General features: G+C 39.2%; 1 protein-coding gene across 21 annotated transcripts in view; it reads left to right on the top strand.

The window, feature by feature from the left end:
* Slmap (sarcolemma associated protein) overlaps positions 1 to 14,240 on the top strand; it is a 121,457-nt gene that overhangs the window by 95,830 nt on the left and 11,387 nt on the right. For 12 of the 21 annotated variants that reach the window (NM_001347494.1, NM_032008.4, NM_001310445.1 and 9 more), the window contains 5 exons: positions 57 to 116; positions 8,885 to 9,007; positions 10,479 to 10,553; positions 11,240 to 11,560; positions 12,113 to 12,230. In NM_001347494.1, coding sequence (NP_001334423.1) covers positions 57 to 116; positions 8,885 to 9,007; positions 10,479 to 10,553; positions 11,240 to 11,560; positions 12,113 to 12,230 — 697 coding nt within the window. The remainder of the gene's footprint in view (positions 1 to 56; positions 117 to 8,884; positions 9,008 to 10,478; positions 10,554 to 11,239; positions 11,561 to 12,112; positions 12,231 to 14,240) is intronic. The other 9 variants (XM_030248100.1, XM_006519737.2, XM_030248102.1 and 6 more) reach the window with 1 other exon arrangement.

Below are 14,240 nucleotides of genomic sequence, written 5' to 3'. Positions count from 1 at the left end.
TTATGATAATTTGTTGGTAAGTTTTAAAACTTTGTAATTCTTTTTCCCCCTTATAGACGCCCAGATGGATGAGCAAGACCTAAATGAACCCCTTGCTAAGGTGTCTCTATTAAAAGGTATTTTAACCTGTTTCCATAACAGTTTAAACCAGGATATTAGATTCTCCTTTTGCCACAAAATGTTTCGTGTATATGTGAAGCTTTCTATTTAGTTCACCGATTTAAAACGTGGGAGGAACGCACATTTAAAGTGTTGGTACCCATTGCTTGCCAAAAAAAGTTAGCTGACAGAGTGGTTACAGAGTGACGTGGTTCAGTGAAGACAGAGCAGCTTGTGGCCAACCTGAAGTGCAATTGCGTGTGTTTTCCTCATGTTTAATAGAAACTTGTTTGTACTGTTAACATAATAAGGGTAAGGTGAAAACGCTTAGCTTTCTAGAAAGAACCATATCGTTTCTGCTGTCATGTGCTAGAAGTCCTAAGATTTTAACTTTCTGTTTCCCAATGATGATCTTGTTCTTAAGGCTCTTTAAGAAGTTTGGGGCCAAGATTTTTTTCCAGTTACATCTTTTCTCCCTCCTTCTCTTTCCTTGCTCCATCTATTCTCTCAAATTCATGGCCGCTTTTTCTTTCCTTCTTATTATTATGTGCATATGCATAAATACACGAATACAAACTACACAGTCTGTTGAGTGTGGCCTGTATATGTGTGGTTTCAGAGCTGAGGACTTAGTAATTAGATAACCAATTAGGGCCTTATCCACAGAGACTAAGTCTGCCCCTCTCACTGAGCTGGGAAATTTTGTGATAAGCCTCTTTTTTTCTTGTCTCACCCCTAAAAAGGAAGTATGTTTATTTTTTGGTAGTTACTCTTTTAGAATACAGTGGATAGGAAGTAACAGTTATTTACACAAGTATTTCTCAGGGAAGTGTCTTGGATTGATAAATCTTTGATAATCAGCATTTACAGTTTTTCGTCACTTCACTTTCCCCAAGGAAGTGTCAGTCCCCAGTTGAATATGTAGGGAGTGGTGAGCTAACACAACAGGAAGCTCTCTGGGTGAATCAACAACAGCAGCCTGTGGAAGTTTCTTTGTGTGCGCCTACTTATTTATTGTTCCATGGGAGTGGTAAGGGGCGTCATAGACAGATTCTGAATTTTGAGATAAGAGGAAGTGGGCTTGATTCACCCTGCCTGACCCTGCTGCTGCCTAGTTGTGTAACCAGGGCAAGAGTGAGTTTTCTCAGAGTCTCTCAGTGTTCCTTCATCTGGGCATCCTTACTCTCCTTGTCTTTCTCCATGGACTCTGAAAATCACATGGCTCCAGGAAGCAGTTTTGACTAAATTCCACATCCCAGGGAAGTTTCTGAAGGCTGTTGACCTAAGCAGCCAATGCGTCCTTCAGTCTGATCAAGGTTTTCTTTATTTACTGATCTGTACTGCTCCAAGTGACTCTTGGTGTTGAGAAGGCATGAGTTCTTTCATGTCATGGTAACTAAAATAAACTAATGTTTGCACAGCTTAGAAATCTTCACAGAAATGCAAAACCGTTATTATATAAGATGCTATAGATACTGGAAAAAGGGATGAGGTTGTAAGTCACTGTAAGACCCTAGGCTTGAGTCCCAGCATTGTAAAACAAAAGAACAAGCAAATGGATAGGCTGGGACTGGGAGACGGAGCACTATTAAACAGACAAGACCTGGTACAAGAGAGGGGACGAGAACCTCACTGCTTTATGGGAACATGAAAAAATAAGAGAGGAGAAAGTTGAGTAATAAACACTCATAAAAGTAGTGGCTTATGTGGTCTTTTGTGTTGTATAAATCTGCCAGATGTTCTTGTTACCAAATTCTGATTAATTTTTAGGTAGCATTGTGATTGTGTTAATTATATTTAACAGCTATTAATGCTTTTTATTTATATATTTTATTTTAATTGTATAGGAATAAAGATGCTTAACATTGCCCTCTAGCCTCTATACTCCCAAGTATATGTGTGTATGCATACATCAACACATGTGTATATATGTATGGACACAAATATACCCATGTACCATGCACATTTATGTGCACAAACACACACAAATACACATACTCTCTCTCTCTCTCTCCTTCCCTCCCTCCCTCCCCTTTTCCATTTTTCCCTCCCTGCTTACATTTCTGTATGATGGCTAACTTTTGTTAATGAATAGTACTTTTTCTTTTTTTAGATTTATTTATTATGTCTACAACCTTATGCCTGTATGTATGCCTGCAGGCCAGAAGAGGGCACAAGATCTCATTATAGATGGTTGTGAGCCACCTTGTGGTTGCTGGGAAGTGAACTGGGAAAGAGTAGCCAGTGCTCTTAACCTCTGAGCCATCTTTCCAGCCCCCAAAGAACAGTTCTTCACAACAGCTGTTCAGAGATTTTGAAGCTGGGTGTGGTGGCTTATGCCTGTAATATCAACATCTGGGAGAGGAGGACAGGCAATGTTAGAGGCCTGTCTACCTCTCAGTGAAATAGAGAGATTTTACAACATGATTTTTTTAAAAGTTACTTTTAGATTTATTTTATTTTTTTCATTAAGTATGTGTATATGTTTATGTAAGGGTATGTGCACACAAGAGAAGGTACACATGGAAGCTAGGCCAGATGAGGTTATCAGAGTCCCTGGAGGTAGAGGCACAGGAACTGAGAGCTGCCTGTTGTGGAGTGCTAGTATTGCAGGGCTTTCATAGATAATGCTTGAAGTTTAGTAATTAGGACACGGAGACATCTGTATAGTTTAAGGCATTGACCTTTTGCTGAGGCAGTCTCTCAGATAGCCTCTAACTCAACCCAACTATCTTCCCATTTCGTCACTCCATGTGGTTCTCACTGCCTGCTTCCCAGCTCTCTTGCCTTTCTCAGGATCTCTGCCTGCCAGGACGTTTTGCCTGTACTTCTTGCAGCATCTCAGGCTGCCAACTCATTCAAACAGTTGGCTTGGGACTCTACATGGGGAAGGTTGCCTTACCCATGGCTGCTTACCTTTCTTTTAAAGGCAGGTGAAGAAGTAACACTTACATATCCTGCTAGCCTGGTGCTGGCTACAAATAACAGTTGAGAACACAAGAATACACGTTTTCATAGCCAGAAAATACAATATTTGGGGTCACCTCAACATGGCAGGACCTGAGCTTTGGTAGTATCTAAGCAGAATACACTTGTGACTGCTGAGCCATCTCTCCATCACCTTGCAGCTTGATTTCTAAGATCAGAATGTTATGAGTCTAGAGCAGTGGCTCAATGGTTAAGAGCATTTGTTGCTCTGGAGGACCTGAGTTTGGTTTTCAGCACACACATAGTTATGAACAACCATCCATAGCTCTACTTTGAGGAGACCCAACAGTCTTCTGACTTCCATCGGCACTAGGTATACATGCAGGAAAACACTCAAATACATAATAAAATAAATGAATATTTAAAAAGAGAGAATAGAGTATTAAGTCATTTTATGCTTGATTAGGATGGTGGATTTTATAAGAATTGAAATAATCACCATTACTTTAAATGGTTATTATTATTATTATTATTCCTTTGTAAGAATATTATGCATTCCTAGCTGGGCAGTGGTGACACATGCCTGTAATCTCAGCACTCGGGAGGCATAGGCAGGCGGATTTCTGAGTTCGAGGCCAGCCTGGTCTACAGAGTGAGTTCCAGGACAGCCAAGGCTGCACAGAGAAACCCTGTCTCGAAAAACCAAAAACAAAACAAACCAAAAAAAAAAAAAAAAACCCAGAAGGCCTTTTGCCTAAATGACATCTAATGTAAAGATTTAGAGAACTTAGAATAGTTTCAAAGACTCTTATGTTTATTTGTGATATAGAGTTTCTAGTCAAATTGGCAATAAACAAGGATATTGTAAAATTTGGGAGTTCATATTTTCCTAGTTCCTCAACATTTTCCCCAATCAGACAGTAGACTCTCTGTCCAGACAAATTTGAACTTAAAAACAGAAGGGCTTTGCCATCACACTCAAGTACACATCAAGTACATTTGGTACTTGTTGTACCAAAATGAAAAGGCTAGTCACTGCCACAAGTCTCCCTTCATGCCCTCTTCTGATGTGGCCTAGTGATGTTTAGTGCAGTCCATTCGTGCCTTTACTCAGAAACTCCCTGCTGACTGCTAGTCGAGGTACTTGCCACAGCTCCTCACTTCTGGTTCCGGACCGGCTGGTGCCCGTTCCTAGGAGCTCCTTCCATGTAGCCTCGGCACAGTTTGTCAGGCCTCCTGCTCTAGGAGCTGTGACTCTACTGTTATTTCTCTTAAGTATTTTACAGTGGTCCTTAAAGATCCCACAAAAGTGTTTGCTTCCTTTGTCATTCTGAAGACAGAGAAGGGTAGGTGATAAGCCAGTTGGGTTTTTGTTTGTTTATTTGGTTGGTTTGGTTGTGATGCTAGAAACTCAGTTGGGGCCTCTTGAAAGGAAGATCATTTGTGATGACTTTAGAAGCATATCCTATGATGCATGCATGCCATACCAAAGGAGAGAGAGAAAAGCATGAACTCCATCTTGGCTTCGGATGGTTGAAAGGATGTTATTATAATGAGAGAAAACGTCCTGGTTTTGCATGCTTATGGTAGGAACTACAAAGGAGGCTGAGAGTTTAGAACAGAGACTAGAGACTTTTGGCACATACAGCCAGAAACTACAGCTCTATCTTCTTTCTCTTCATCATTTCTTTGTTTTGTTCTCAATTTTGAAACAGATTTATGTAGCTTGGGCTGGCTTTAGAATTCCTAAGTACTTGAATTCCTTCTTGCTGCTTCTACTTCCTAACTGCTGGGATTTCAGGTTTGCCACCACACCTGCTTGTGATTGCAGTCTTAGGGGGGAGGGGTACGTCATGCGAATGAGTGTGATGGCAATTTTGGTCAGCAAGAGGGGTGGGGCAGTAGTCTGGATGAGATTCCCAAAGATGGTTAAAAGTACATGTGGGTATGCCAAGAAGAGAAAGGGCAGTGTGCATTTCTCAAAGAAATGACCCTTATGTAGTGGTAGGAGTAACATCTGTCAGCATGCATTCCAGGGCACAAGCTCTGGAGGGCAAATGTGGTCAGGCAGAAGTAGCTCAGTTTAGGAATTTTCTGCATGAGTGTGGATGCTGCTGATGGTAGAAATTACTAGACAAAAACAAAACAAACAAAAGCATGGGAATAACCAAAGAGCTGGCAAAGGAACCAACTGTCAATAGGGAGTCTGGCTGATCAGGGGTTGAAAATTCAGCTCTAAGTGGTCACTGCCAAAGCTAAATTTACAGCTGGGCAGCCACCTGAGGGTCCCACATGTCAACATTGGTATGAGAGACGATTTGGTTTACAGACTAAGCCTACCACTGCCCGTCAAACTTATGAAAAAGGGGAATTGATGGTGGTGGAAAGAGGATGCACCGCTCAGCTGATGTGATAGTGTGTGTTGTAGGGAAATGAAGCACAGAGAATGTTCTGATGGGCCCTTTTCTAAGTGGGTTGGAATTTTCAACCAGGTATATACTAAAAGGGTCTGAGTCTCTAGTCGGAACATACTTTGGTAAAACCAAATTTAATTCAGGATATATGTAGTTTTTCTATAGGCTAATGCCTGTGAATTTAGTTGGTTCATGCAATTTGAATCTGTGGAATCTCTAGCCTTGGGCTGAGAAGCTGGGCTCTGGCCCTCTTTTCTGACACCAGTGTCATAGTTTGGGCTTCTATGCACATGTAAGATGATAGTATTTCTGAGGTCCATACTGTACATAATTTTGTTTCTTTTTTTTAGTAACACAGTCATAGAAAGCTCTAAAGATATGCAAGTAGTGTTAAGAGTAAAACTTGTTTTTTAAGGCCTCAGACTCCGAGATCCTCCTGCCTCAGCCTTCCAAATGCTAGAAAGGCATAAATTCCTCAATAATATTTATTTCAGTTTGATTTCTACAACTAAATAAAATAGACTTAGGAGTTGTGGTACATGCTTTTAATCCTAGTTACTTGGAAGGTTGAGACAATAGTGCAAGTTCATTTGAGGCCAGTCTAACCTAGATAAGACTCAGCCACAAAAGAAAAGAAAAGGAGAATGAATCAGGCTGGGAAGGCTTCCCTTGTGTAAACATTTCCCTTATACTCAGCACCAGACCCTTCCAAGGTTGCGAAGCAGGTTGATTAAAAAGTATGGCACCATCAGAGTAGACTTAAGCCACAATAAATTAAACTAATGAAGTACTTTCCCACGAAGCCTTGTGGAACACAGTGTTTAATCAGCCTTAGCATGAAAATGTTTCTCATTAGTCTTTGATAAGAATTGGCTCTTGGTTGTTTAGAAGGATGTCTGCACACTAACAATGTGATTAGTTTGAATCTGGTCATTTGTGTTTATTGCACCAAACTTAATTTGCCAAGATTTTTAGTCAGTAGTAATACTATTCTAGAGTTCATGTTTATATGATTTGATGCATACCATCTTTTTTCTTTTTGTAATTAAATTTGTTGGTCCTTTTTTTATGGTTCAGAGAACTAATTTACAAATAGTGCTCCTTTGTATGAGCACAGTTCATTATGGCATTTATTATATTTTTTCCTTTAACATGTGCTTACTTGGCATAATAAGCCCACATTGGAGAGTGCAATGCTGTGTTAGTTTTGTTTCAGGGCATGGCCTATCACGGGAAGTGTTCTGCGGGATGGGAATTGTTTGTGTGTAGGCTTTCAAGGTGGGCTCCTCATGTATGAGGACCCCCTAAAGCAAGACAGCCTTCCTCTAGCTCTTACTGTGCTTGTAAGGATAAACACAGAAGGGGGGATGAGGGGGGGATAAGTTGACAGAATTTAGTCAGAAAGGATTGAACTTGTCCTAAGATAGTGGTATTAGGATTGGTTACTTTAAGAGAGATTTTTTTTAATTATTTAAAAAAATACAAACATGGTAAAAGTTGAAGAAAACAAAAAACACCTATATATGCCCACTTCCTAGATCCAGTATTCTACCATATTTCCTGTATTTAAATGTATGTAGACTGACTATTTCTTTTAATTTTTTAATAATTTAATAATTTCTGACCTATAGAAAAGTTGCAGCATTAGGATACTGTATATTCTTCATTCAGATTCTCCACATGTGAGCACTGCACCCATATTCCTCACTTTATCAATTTTTCATCCTTATTTTTCCTCTCCTTCCTCCTGTCTTTCACCTTTTACCTGTGGATCTTTTAGAATCACAGACATGATAACCTTTATTCCTAAATACTTTGCCCCACATATCCAGCTCCTCCTACATGACTCTTACACCATTCTCAGAATTAAGAAGTTAACCCTGATATGTTACTGTGCTTGAGTCTGCCAATTTTATTCTCATTTTCCAGTTGTCTCAGTAATGTCCTGGGTCATGCACTGCCTTTGTCATGGTTCTTTAGTCTCCTTTAGTCTCATGTCATTAACAGTTTTGAACAACATGGAACAATTAACATGTCTCTCAGGTTGGATGTGTCTAATGCCTCCTTGTGACCAGGTTCGAACTGTGTATACTTTACAGAAATGCCATGTCAGAAGGTGCCTCATACTGCATTGCTCTGTTGTTGGTGACATTAACTTTGACTAATTAAAATGTTGGCCTCCTTGGTTTCTCCTTGCCTTGTAACTTTTTGTAAGTTACTGAATTTTCTATTTTTGTGGAAAATTGTCTATGACTACATACATGTTCCATTAGACCTCAGACTTGTTCCTATTTATGTTTTAGCATATGCTGATTACTTTTACTCAGTTATTACTACAGTAGAGGTCAAGAATGATTTCATAACTATCGTTTCTTACATATTTGTTGTCTTGGCTCTTATTGAATTAATAATTCAGTGCATATATGTATCTGCTGTGCGGTTGGGTACAAATTAGGTACAGTGGAACAATAAGTTTTTATTGTGTTTTTATAATTAGCAGTATTTTTTGAATTTTTAAAAATTAAACTATGACTGCATTGTTTCTATTGTAGTAAGAATCTTTAAATTAAAAAAAAATCTTTATTTTTTTTCTTTTTGTTAAAAAATTTTACCCTATAACCCAAGCTATTCTAGATCTCACTGTGTAAGCAAAAGAATACAAAATACAGCATAAAAATCTGACTTTCTAGATGATGTTAGTTAGTGTTCAGTAGCCAAAGTATTTTTAAAGATTTGTTTGACTGTGTGCACGTGTGTGTGTGTGTGTGTGTGTGTGAGTGTGTGTGTGTGTATGTCCCTTCCATTCCCTTCCCTTCCCTCCCCTCCCCTTCCCGTTTTTCCATTTTTATTTAAATTCCTGTCTTATTCTTAAATTTCAAAATTGATGGAGAAGGAGCTGGAAAGAGGGGTAATCTGTTAAATTAGGCATTTTCTGCCAAGCCTGATAACTCGAGTTGAGTTCAATCCTTGGGACCCCCATGGTAGAGAGAAAGAGACAACTTCCTTGTGTTGTCTTCTGATCTCTACATATGTACTGTGGCATGCATGTCACACACACGTGCACACATGCACATACACACACCCAATAGTAAAAATGAATATAATAATAATATATAACTGTAGTAAAAATAAATATAATTTGAAAATTGATGGAAAAAGTGTTGTGCCTGTCTTACTGAATTTCAAGTTTACAGGAGCTGTACATTAATATGTATGTTATTGTCTATATTTTATAGTAGTACTAGTATCTGTGTTAACTCTTGTTGTTCAAGGTAAAAATAACTAATGTGCTTACCCTAATTTGCTTCTAAGTTTTATTTAACTCAATTGTGCTATATTACAAGCTATGTATGTCTAAACGTGAAAAAGAGTGCCAGACTTTAGTTATAGAGATTATAGTTCAGTACTAACACTTGCTTTTAAAATAAACATGTTTTTGTCAGATGACTTACAGGGTACCCAGTCAGAAACTGAGGCCAAACAAGACATTCAGCATCTTCGCAAAGAATTGGTGGAAGCCCAGGAGCTAGCTAGAACAAGTAAACAAAAATGCTTTGAACTTCAAGGTGAGATGAAGATCCCTGCAGCTCCCTGGGGTCCTGTGGAGGCAGCAGTGTGATGTGACAGCACAGAGCTCAGAGCCCAGAGGCCTGTGTTTGGATGTTAGATGCTCCAACAACCAGTGTAACACAAGCCTTGTTGGGGAGGGAACCCTGAAAATTGAGTTATTCCTAGAGTTGGTGCTCACATTTGAGGGGTGGTTATTTAACAGGAAGGTTTCAGACAAGGTTGAGGATATGGAATCTTCTAAGCCAAGCAGAGGGAATAAGAGTGTAAGTTTGAGGCCAGCCTGGGTAGTTAGATGCCCTCAAAAGAAAAACAAACAGTCTTTTTTATCTTGTCCACTTGGGGACCAGGCTTATGCTTCCATAGCATTCCAGTATCTGCCTTTAGGCAGTTAAAATCTTGGAGAGTCCCAAGATCCAGCCCATGGATTCTTATGACCTCCCTAAGTTTTATAAGATACCCTTTCTGAGTAGAACAATTCAAATGGCAAGGTGAAGCTGTGAATTCCTAACTACTTCCTTTCCTGATTCGTAAAAACATTACTATGTGGATGAGCTTATCTTAAGGTGCCTACCGCTCAGTGGAAGGCCAGCCTACCTGGCTTTTGTCCCCAGAACTGCAGAAATATTTGTTTCTCTTGAATCTATTATACGCGATACAGGCTAATGTTTAATTACAATGAAAAAATATTTTAGCAATCAGCCATTATTTTGTATTTACTGTGTGCTTGACAGTAAACACAAGAATTTTGTGTTTGGAGTTTTTGTTGTTGTTGTTGTTGTTGTTGTTTTAGTTTTGTGTATGATTTTTAAGATTTGGGGTTTTTTTGAGGTTGAAGGTAGATGTTTTTGTTGCTTTTGTTTGTTTGTTTGTTTGTTTATGGGTAGGGTCTTACTACATGGCCTTTGCTAGCAAGGGACTCACTACATAGACAACTTGCTTGAACTCACAGAGATCTGTCTGCCTCTGTGACCTCAGTGCTTGGGTTAGATTACGTATGCAGTATGATGTCCGATCCTTAATATGCTAAATTTAATGGTATTAGGTATTTTACCTAGGCCTTTGTGTAAGTACTCTACCATGGAGGTATATCCCAACCCTCTAACACAGCCTAGGCTGGTCTTGAACTTGTGAGCTTCCTTGTCTTAGCCTTCCCAGTATTTGGGATTGTAAGTGTGTGCTATCACATTGCTCAAAATGATAACTAACAATGATTTGGCTATTTCTTGTGTGAGAAAGGCTTGCTGGTGATTCAGTCTATAGAAACTCTGGCACTGGGTTTTATAGATTTGTTACTTACTATTGTTTTGTGTTCTAAAATCTTAATGGCTAATACTGATAAAACTTATCATCTAACCTTGTGTCTTTCCATAAACTTTAAAAGACAAATTTTAGAAATTTCTAGCTGCACAATTATGAATCTTTTTCACTAACTCACAAAATTAGGTACACTGTATTTTTGCTTTTTAGCTCTTTTGGAAGAAGAACGAAAAGCCTATCGAAATCAAGTTGAAGAATCAGCTAAACAAATACAGGTTCTTCAAGGTATGGGGCACCCAAGAATGTTTTAGATAACTATGGTTATTGTTGCATTCAGCGATTGCAAAAGAATGGAAAGTAAGATTGCTGAGAGGCCTCAGTCGTCATGGCTCTGGTTCTTTCCGAGAAACTGTCTATCGTACCAGGCCCTTGGACAGTTGTCCTTTAAAGCAGACAAAAGGGGGAGATTGTGCTAGTAACCCACTGTAAGACACTGGAGTTGAAAAGGCAGAGTTGATGCTAACTGTGGTGGTGAATGCCTGTAATCCCAGCACATAAGAGGCTACATAATCTGAGTCCTGCCTGAGCTAAAACTCTGACTCACTGCCTACCCCCAAAATATTTTCATCAGCAAGAGGATAGAAAAATATATATTATATACATACATATGTAAATCCCTTTCTACTCAGTGTTTGTTATTATATGTATATAGGGGTATGTGTGGGTGTGTGTATGAAGGCATTTTATAAAGGGAGAATAAATACCAAAATATTAAAATAAACTTTCCTTTAGCCTTTTGGCTTTCTCCTTTTATATCTGTGTTCTGGTATTCTCTGTATCAAACATGGATTGCTTGTGCAGTTTAATCATAAGAAACAGCTGTGATAGCGAGGTTGTAGCCTGTAATGTGCTGTAATTTCCTTCCTAATTCCTATGACTTAAGAAAGTGATAGATAAATACACTTTTACAGTCCAGCTGCAGAAGTTACACATGGACATGGAGAATCTCCAGGAGGAAAAGGACACGGAAATCTCCAGCACAAGAGATAAATTGCTTAGTGCCCAAGATGAGATTTTGCTCCTTCGTCAAGCAGCAGCAGAGGCTGTGTCTGAGCGGGACACTGACTTTGTTTCTTTGCAAGAAGAGCTTAAGAAGGTCAGAGCGGAGCTTGAGGGCTGGAGGAAAGCAGCGTCTGAATACGAGAATGAAATCAGAAGTCTGCAGAGCAGCTTCCAGCTTAGATGTCAGCAGTGTGAAGACCAGCAAAGGGAGGAGGCAACAAGGTTGCAAGGTAAGTGAGTTCTTAAGCTTAAAGCTCCTACCTCTTGCTTTTCAGGGAGGTGGGGCTGGGGTGGGGGTGTGTGGGGGGGTTGCCTTTAGTCTCATTGTACTGTCCCGGCCTACACCTGCTAGCTCTTAACTCATGGCAGCAGTAATTTTTCTCTTTGATAGAAGGTAACAACATAAACCAGGGCTGTAGGTACATTCTGCAGGTCTACAGATCCTATAATAAGTTTCAGTTTTACAGACATGTACTGTTAATTCTATATAATGCTATTGAAGTATATATTGAAGTATTATATGCCCATAATCCCAGTACCTAGGAGGTAGAGACCAGATGATTATGAATTTAAGGCATGCTTGGATTATATCCTGAGAGCCTGTGCCAAAAACAAGCAAACATTAACATTATCTTAAAACAGCAAAGCAGCCAGGCGTAGTGGGACACCCTTAAAGCCAGTACTCAGGAGACAGAGGCGGTTCTCTGAAATGGTACTCTGTCTCCTTTGAATAGGTAGATTTTGGTTTCTATATTAACAAATATGTTTTATGACTACTTTAGGTGAGCTGGAGAAGTTGAAGAAGGAGTGGGATGTACTGGAAACGGAATGCCATTCTCTAAAAAAGGAGAACGTGTTGTTGTCTTCAGAACTGCAGCGACAAGAGAAAGAATTGCACAAGTATGTGAGCATTGCCCTTTTAACTTCAAAATATTTATCTTTAATTTTATGTAAATTAGAATTTGATACTTAAATATCATTTTGGAGCAAAATGTTCAGCCAAACTAGTTATATAGATAAACATAGTAAATAAATATTATGTAATTTCATACCTTTTATCACCCTATCCTATAAGCCTACGCCTTTTGGATTAACCTAGAACTCAGATCCATTTGGATGCCCCTGCTGAAAACAAAGAGCAGAGACCCAACACTGGAAGTACCTTGTTACCAGTGTGCTGCACATATAAAATTGTTGTTCTCTCACCTCGTCCGTTAGAGTGCTGATATAAAACTATAACAAAGAGTTTACCACAGAGGTATAACTTTAGCCTCTGAGTCACACAGGAAGAGGCTGGGAATATAACAAGCTATGGAGGACTTGAGGCTGTGGGTTCCATTCCTAGTGTGACAGAGGGGATTATAGAGAGATTTTGAGAGATTGAAATTGGACCTCTGGCTTGCTCCATCCTGACTAGTCAGAATAGAAAGCTCCGGGTTCAGTAAGACCTTGTCTCTAGAGGAAGACATCTGACGTTCATTCTGGCTTTCCCTTATTCAGGAATATATGCACACACCTGTACATGTACAAATACACATACAATACATAGTTGATACACAGGCCACACACACACACAGAGGAACTAATCTATATGTTGGGTGTCACACCCTTGTAGCCCTACACTTGTGTGTGTGTGTGTGTGTGTGTGTGAGAGAGAGAGAGAGAGAAAGAGAGAGAGAGATTGAGAGAGAGAGAGAGAGAGAGAGAGAGAGAGAGAGAGAGAGATGCAATCAGGAGGACCAGGAGTTCAAAGTCCTTTAGCTCTGTAGTCTGGGTAGTCTTATCTCAACCCCTCACCCCTCCTAAACTCAGTAAGAAAAGACCTGAAGAATAAGATCTGCTGATTTATTCTCTAAAGCCCCTCATTATAACACCATGAAATCTTACAAAGCACTTTCATTCTCTCTCTTTTTAAAAGATTTTATGTATTTTTATTTTATATGTATGTGTATTTTGCTTGCATACAGTAAGAATGCCATACATATGTAGCCTCTATGTGGTGGGCATTGGACTCTATAGAACTCCAAAACCTCTAGAACTAGAGTTACAGATACTTACAAGGTGTTGGGAACCAAACCTGGGTCCTCTGGAGCACTAGCCAATGCCCTTAACCACTGAGCACCCCTCTAGCCCCTGATTGTTCTTTCCTAATGCTGTAACTTTGCTCCATGGATTTTATGTACATTACGTTTTTGAATATGTAATGATAATTAATGAATAAAACAAATGTTTCCTTGTAACATGAAACAGTAAAAGCAATGCTTAAAATAGAAAGAGGCTAAAATAAAGACCCACAATACATATACATATGCACACATGTGAACATATTGATTACTTGGGTGCAGCACATATAAACAGATTGATTTTGTTAGTACTTTGAAATAGGGTCTCGTGTAACCCAAGCTGGCCTTGAACTTGCTGTGTAGCCAAGGCTGGCTTTGAACTCCTACAGCTTCAGACTTTCAAGTACTATGAGTATAGGCATTATCTACTCCACCTATATTCTGAACCTCCTCACCTCTCACTTTTGAGATGTGAATAATTAAAATCTAGCAGACTGTTAAAGTACTGTTCTCTTTAAATTATGTCAATTTTGCTTAAATATTCAAAATTGTATTTATAGATACCATGTGAGTAGAAGCGTGTTACTTAAACTGTTAGGCTTCAGTTGGTTATTTGTTGCTTGCCTGAAGAACAGCTGTGTGGGATGCTGAGGCAGGGAGAATCCCTTGTAAGATAATAAGTGCCAGAAAGTTATACTGTATCAATACCTATCGTTAGTCAAGTCACCTGTCTAAATTCACACATATTAATTCTGTTTATTGAACATTTGTGCCTGAGCACTCTAAATTTACTTGCTACAATTCTCTTTTACACAGGGTATAAAGGCCCTTCAGTGCCTATGTATAT

The sequence above is a fragment of the Mus musculus genome, chromosome 14, assembly GCF_000001635.26.
Source record: "Mus musculus strain C57BL/6J chromosome 14, GRCm38.p6 C57BL/6J".
In the NCBI taxonomy this organism is placed as follows: Eukaryota; Metazoa; Chordata; class Mammalia; order Rodentia; family Muridae; genus Mus; species Mus musculus.
This window is presented reverse-complemented; position numbering and strand designations above follow the sequence as displayed.